Source organism: Podarcis erhardii (genome assembly GCF_964252035.2).
Source record: "Podarcis erhardii genome assembly, chromosome: 15".
Classification (NCBI taxonomy): Eukaryota; Metazoa; Chordata; class Lepidosauria; order Squamata; family Lacertidae; genus Podarcis; species Podarcis erhardii.
In genome coordinates this window covers 15,918,617-15,925,725 of record NC_138505.1, presented here as the reverse complement: position 1 = coordinate 15,925,725, position 7,109 = coordinate 15,918,617, and the positions used below count along the sequence as shown (strand labels likewise).

The following is a 7,109-nucleotide window of genomic DNA, read 5'->3' as shown; positions in this document are numbered from 1 at the left end:
CCCCAGGAGGAAAGCTTGTCTCGTGCTGCCCTCTGCCGCTCACTGGCGAGACTGCACCCCGTCGCGCAGAAGAAGGGGAAAGCGCCGCCTTGGGCATGTGCAGAGTGCCATAGCTTCGCGGCACAGCGGTCTTTCTTAGCTGATTTGTTTTTTATTTTAAAATAAACAAAAAAGGTGCAAACATAACAAAGAGACAGAGAGAAACCCCAAAGATTCAGAGATTTGAACTATCAAGTGCCACGAGCTTGGAAGGACACATGTCGAAACATCCAGCGCAGCTCCAGAGGGATAATGAAGTACTAGCTTATACAAAAGCTCCCTTTACAAATAATGAAGGCTTTTGAAAAATAAAAGCATTATCGGGTTCCATCGTGGTAGAAAATAAAGGTTCTATATGAGCTGAAATGAACCAGACATTGGCAAAAGCTGGTGACACTGAGAGACCATTTCCCTCAGTATTTTTATAAGAAACGAAATCATGTGTGAAATAGGTCATTTGAGCTCTGCCCTTTAGATAACTTTTAGTTCATGGGATACCTTTACAGGAAGGACACTTTGCCTACTGGGAAGAGTTAGTAGGAGCACTAGGCCTGCACTGTTTTGGTTTCTGACACCAGGTGTTTTTATTGCTGACCCACCCCTGATTCTAGCTCCTGACTGCCAGGTTAGCTTGAGATTAAGGTTTTGGACTACAGTACAAGGTCCCTCCAATCCTAGCATCGTACAGCTGTGCTGCCTGGGACTAGCTGGGAGTTGTAGTCCAAAACATCTGGAGGGCACCAGGCATGGGCATAGCAGTGGGACAGCTGCCCCCCACTAAATCAAGTAATAAATAAAAATACTCAACTAACTGACCAATTGCATCACAGATAGCTCAGTTCTACCTCCCCCCTCCCATAAGGCATGTTCCTCCCCTAAAATAAATCCTGGCTACACCCATGGCACCAGGTTGGGGGAAGTTCAGCCTGTTGGACTCAGAAGAGGGAGACCTGCGTTCAAAACTCTGCTCAGTCGCAAAGCTCACTGGGTATACTTGGGGCAGCCTAGCCTACCTCCCAGGGTTGCTTTGAGATTAACAGGGTGGTCCCTGCTATTCCTGCAGTGCAGGGGGTTGGAACAGAGGACCCTTTGGGTCTCTTTCAACTCTGCAATTCCATGAGGGTTATGTAGGCCCTTCGGAGCTCCTGGGATGAAGAACTGTTTTAAAATCAAGGAATCTCCCGGGGATATATGCAGGAGGATGGTGGCGAAGGAAGCCGTTTCTACCAATGACTCCTCCTGCCTCACAACAGACACACCGACCTGCCACCCTCTCTCTTTCTCTGCACTTTATTTGCGTCCTCTGCTCGCTTTCCTCTTGCGCCCCCGACCCCTGGTGGCTCCTCTGTCTTGGGGGACTTCACAGATGATGAGGTGCATCAAGGTCTCCTTGTCCTCAGTCTGGTCGGGGCCCAGCACCTCCTCAGCCGGGGGTTTCGGCACCTCCTCAGCTGGGGCGCTCGGAGTATCGTTGGCCAAGGGGGCCGGCGTCTCCTCAGCCGCGGGGGTTGGCGTGGGGGTCCGGTGGAGGCGTAGGGCGCTCAGAAGCCTTTCCAGCTCCTGCTCCATGAAGTTCCACAGAGTGCCACCGCCTTGCCCTTCGGGCCTGGAGGACTGGCCTTCCTGCTGAGGTGGAAGGGATGGGATCCCAACTGTTTCATTTATGTTCAGCTGCGTTGGGGCTCTTTTTAGCTTGTTTATGTTATTCTGGGTTGGGGTCCTAGTCACCTCGTTCTGAGAGGGGGTCCAAATTGCTTCCTTCATGTTCATCTGGGATGGGGCCCTTTTCAACTCGTTCATGTTCCTCTGGGAGGGGGTCCAATCTGCTTCATTTGCTTTCATCTGGGAGGAAGTCCAAATCACCTTGTTCGTGTTCATCTGGGATGGGGTCCAAATTGCCTCATTCGTGTTCATCTGGGAGGGGGCCCTGTTCACCTCGTTCATGTTCCTCTGGGAGGGGGTCCAAATTGCCTCGTTCACGTTCCTCTGGGAGGGGTTCCCAATCATTTCATCCACCTGGGATTGGGCCCTCATCCCCTCAGTCATGTTCATCTGGGCTGGAACCCTATTTGCCTCATTCATCTGGAACAGGGTCCGTACCCCCTCATTTGTGTTCATCTGTGACAGGGTGCTGACTGCCTCGCTTGCGTTCATCTGGGATGGGGCCCGAACCCCCTGGTTTAAGTTCAGTTGGGACGGCGTCCGACTTCCTATGCTTGTGTCCAACTGGGACTTCGTCCGAAACTCCTCCTTTGAGACTTGTCGCTTCAGCCAAGGCTGGTCCTCCTCGTTTGTGACTTGGCTCTTCAGCCCAGGCAGGGTCGCAAAGCTGACGGACCTTTCACGGTTTATCCCTGGGCTCAGTGTCAGTTTGTCTTGGTGGCCCTGTCCAAAGCAGAAAAGAGGTCACATTTCAGGGCCTTGCAAGGTCAGGCCCCTCTGGTTTCCATTCCTAGCCCCTGACTCCTATCTTGCCTGCAAATATGGCAAGATCAGTGCAGCCTTGATGGTAAAAGCCTCCCTCCTGAGGACCCCCTCTTCAACAAAAGTATTCCTCTCTGCCTAACCGATCCCAATGCCTGACCCAAATTCAAAATCAGAAATGGCACTATTGAGAAGATAGTAGGAGGACCTTTTAACCTACAAAGATACTCAACTATTTATTTTAAGGCAGCCATACTTGGACACTTTCAAAGGGAGGTGCCACCATATAATGGCCAAATTACAATTAAAACATTCTCTCCTGAATTGCCGCTATCTGCAGTCGCTTCATTTAATTTCCCTCTGACCTCAGGGCAACTTACAACCCCACCCAATCCTAATGCACAGGCCCAGCTCAGCCATGAGGCAGAGTGAGACTGCTGCCTCAGGCGGTACATACTGAGGGGCAGAAAATGGGCAGAGCTGTGTATGCCTGTTCTGAACCCGCTAAGCAAGGCCACACCACACCACATTAAAAGCACCGTGTTACCACTTTAAATAGTGGTAACAAAGAATCATGGGAACTGTAGTTTGTGAGGTGTGCTGAGAGTTCTTAGGAGGCCCCCGGTTCTCCTCACAGAGCTACAGTTCCCATAATGATTTTAACAACCATTCCCTCTTCACAGGGAACTCTGGGAATTGTAGCTGCTCTGAGAGGGGAATAGGGGTCTCCTAGCAACTCTCAGCACCTTTACAAACTACAGCTCCCAGAATGCTACGGGGGAAGCTGGGACTGTTAAAGTGATAACTCTTTATATGTCAGGTGTGAACGTGGCCATGGTCTCCTGCCCTCTGGTGCAGTGGAGGAATCAAATTTCGATGGCCAGCCTGGTCAGCTTTTGTTCCTGGAAGAGGGTGGCGGCAGCCATCTTGTCCTTGGACTCAGGCGGCATCATTTATTGGGCTGGCCCTGTCTTTAGACACACCTGCCAATGGTCATTATACCATTTGTATCTGATCCAATGGGATATCGTAGAAGATGGTCAGAAAGGAACACCCAAAACTGTCAAGGCGGTGGAGCAATTCCCCTACCAGGAAAGGCTACAACATTTGGGTCTTTTGAATTTAGAGAAAAGGAGAGAAAGAGGGAGGAGGATGAGATGGCAGAGGTGTGTAAAAATATGCCTGGTGTAAGGTGATAAGGAGAAAGTTTTTATCCCGCCCTCATAATCCTTGAATTCAGGGCCACCCAGTGAAGCTGACTGTTGGAATATTCAGGACAGACGAAACAAAGTCCTTCTTCACACAGTGCATAGACTTTGGAACTCACTGACACAAGATGCAGTGATGGCCACCTTCAAAGAGGATTGGGCAAGTTCATTGAGGAGAAGGCTGTGTGGAACCGCCACTGTCAGAGTCAGTAGGAATAATACCAGATGCTGGGAACGGCAGGCGGGGAGAGTGCCCTTGCGTTTGGGTCCTGCTTTTGGGTTTGCACTGGGGCATCTGATTGGCCACTGTGAGAACAGGATGCTGGACCAGTTGGTCCTCCTTAGGCCTGATCCAGCTGGGAGGCTCAGCTTAGGTTGTTATGGAACTTCCAGGCACAGAGGCAGTCTATCTGAATTGCTAGGTTCCATGGGGAATTTGGCCACTGTGAGAACTGGGTGCTGGACTGCACAGGCCCCTCGCTTTGGCCTGAGCTACCTACGGGCTGTTCTTGTGTCCAGCAACCTCTGGAGGTCCGCAGAAGTGACCACCTGGCCTCCTGCAACAGAAGGGGCTCCCTTCCGCTTCCTTCTCGCACTGGCAACCTGCCTCCTTCCCGCCCCACCAGCTCCCCAAGGCTCACCATGGCTGCGGGCATCTGTTCACCTGCAGAGGGGATCTGTGGCAACTCCTGGCCTCCCCTTTGGCCCATGTTGTAGGTGACAATGAGGATGCACCAGGCCAGGCCGCAGCCGCTGCCCAGGAGGATGGTCAGGGCCACAAAGTAGCCCTGCCACTCATAGGTGTCGGCTCGTGGCTTGCGGTAGCGGTAGTGATGTCCGCAGGCGCTCTGGACAGCAGCGGCCCCTGCGATCATGAAGACCACAGCCAGGAAGGACCACGCCAGCGAGGAGCTTTTGACAGCCATGGCCAAGAGCTTGGGGAAGCCAGAAAGTGGGGCGGGCAGGGAGGCACTGGCTTTGCCTGGTGTTTCATGCAAGCCAGAGGCCCCTCTGGCCCAGCCTCCCTCCTGCCCAGAGTCACACAGCTGCCCTCCTTTGTGTCATCATCGCCATCGCTGCCTTGGGCTGGAGGAAAGCTGGACTCCTCTTGATTTGATATCTGTTATTGATCAATCTGCAGTAGGTGTACCGTCCTGCTTGCTAACAAGGCAAGACCTTGCTGGTTATTCATTCTGCCAGTAGATGGGGACTCCGGTCCTTGCTGAGGTGATCTGAACAAGTCTCCGCATAAATCAGACCCAATAGCATCAGACCCTATTTTCCAGGGACAGTCCCAGATTTACAGAAGCCGTTCCAGTTTCTGATTTGATCCCGGAATGTCCTGCTTTGCTTTAGTACATCTCTATTTTCATTGGATAAATGTTGGAGGATATGGAGTTATATGACACACATACCCTCGAGTCAAGGAGATAAGTAACTATGCAGCCTGAAGAAGACATCTGAAGACAGCCCTGCATAGGGATTTTTTTTTTTATGTGTAATGTTTTATTATGTTTTTATACTGTGGCTTCAGCAACCCATTTTGATGGGTGGGGCATAAATAAAATATAATAATAATAATAATAATAATAATAATGATGATGATGGAATAGGACGCCCCTATTTTCTTTTTTTTTAATTAATTTTTATTAAAGTTTCCACAAATTTTTTATCAACACAAACAGAACATAAATACATAACAATAAAAACATAGAACACATATAATTTCGAGTCTTAATTTCTTATACCTTACTTTCCCGACTTCCTCGTACCTCCCCTTCCTGCATTCTCATGTCTATAATTGTTTAACAAATCCCTCCCTTATTTCCAACTTAATTTTAATAACACTCATTTTCTTTTAACTTATCAATTACCGCTGTTAACCCCTAATTTTCTCATCCAGCATCAACCTAACATTCACTAATTTTTGCATATTTCTTTAGATAGTCCTTAATTTTTTTCCAATCCTCTTCCGCCGTCTCCTTTCCCTGGTCTCGGATTCTACTCATCATCTCTGCCAAACTCATGTAGTCTATCACCTTCATCTGCCATTCTTCCACGGTGGGTAGCTCTTGTGTCTTCCAGTACTTCGCGATGAGTATTCTTGCTGCTGTTGTAGCGTACATAAAAAATGTTCTGTCTTTCTTTAACACCAATTGGCCGACTATGCCCAGGAGAAAGGCCTCTGGCTTCTTAGGAAAGGTGTACTTAAGTACCTTTTTCAGTTCATTATAGATCATTTCCCAAAAGACCTTAATCCTTGGGCACGTCCACCAAAGATGAAATAATGTTCCTTCAGTTTCTTTACATTTCCAACATTTATTATCGGACAAGTGATAGATTTTTGCAAGTTTGACTGGGGTCATGTACCACCTGTAAATCATTTTTATAATATTTTCTGTCAAGGCATTACATGCCGTAAACTTTATCCCAGTGGTCCATAACTTTTCCCAGTCAACAAACATAATGTTATGACCAATATCCTGTGCCCACTTAATCATTACCGATTTGACCATTTCATCTTGTGTATTCCATTTCAACAGCAAGTTATACATTCTTGACAAATTCTTAGTGCTGGGCTCTAACAGTTCAGTTTCTAATTTTGATTTTTCCACCTGGAAGCCGATTTTCCTGTCTATTTTGAAGACTTCCATTATCTGATAATAATGAAGCCAATCTCTTACTTTCCCTTTTAGCATCTCAAAACTTTTCAATTTCAATCTGTCCCCCTCTTGCTCCAAAATTTCCCAATATCTCGGCCAATTAACCTCCATATTAAGTTTTTTAACGGCTTTTGCTTCCATTGGCGACAACCACCTCAGAGTTTTACTTTCCAACAAATCTTTATATCTAATCCAGACATTGTATAATGCTTTCCTGACAATATGGTTTTTGAAACCCTTGTGAGCTTTAACCTTGTCATACCACAAATATGCATGCCACCCAAGATAGTCCAAGATATCAGTATTCTCGAGAAGTAGCCAGTCTTTCAACCAGCAGAAAGCTGCTGATTCATAGTACAGTTTAAGGTCTGGCAGGGCAAATCCGCCCCTTTCTTTCGCATCAGTTAATATCTTAAATTTTATTCTAGGCTTCTTGCCCTGCCAGACAAATTTAGAGATATCTTTCTGCCACTTCTTGAAACAATCCATCTTATCCAATATTTGTAATGTTTGGAACAAAAACAACATTCTAGGCAATACATTCATTTTTATAACTGCAATTCGACCCAACAAGGAAAGCTTCATGTTTGACCAAATTTCTAAGTCTTTTTTTACTTCCGTCCAAGTTTTCTCATAATTAGCTTTAAATAAATTCAGATTTTTAGATGTCATATTTATCCCCAAATATTTCACTTTCTTAACCACAGTTAACCCTGTCTCATTCTGAAACCTTTCTTTTTCCAATGTTGTTAAGTTTTTCTCCAAAACCTTCGTT

General features: G+C 47.2%; 1 protein-coding gene across 1 annotated transcript; it reads right to left on the bottom strand.

Moving 5' to 3' along the window:
* Window positions 1-1,313: 1,313 nt before the first annotated feature.
* Window positions 1,314-4,695, bottom strand: LOC309329791 (uncharacterized protein). Its single transcript, XM_081840801.1, has 2 exons — window positions 4,313-4,695; window positions 1,314-2,424 (listed from the first exon to the last, which is right to left on the bottom strand). Exons 1-2 carry the CDS (start codon window positions 4,595-4,597, stop codon window positions 1,330-1,332), a joined length of 1,380 nt encoding a protein of 459 aa, XP_081696927.1. The 5' UTR covers window positions 4,598-4,695; the 3' UTR covers window positions 1,314-1,329.
* Between the last annotated feature and the right edge of the window lie 2,414 nt (window positions 4,696-7,109).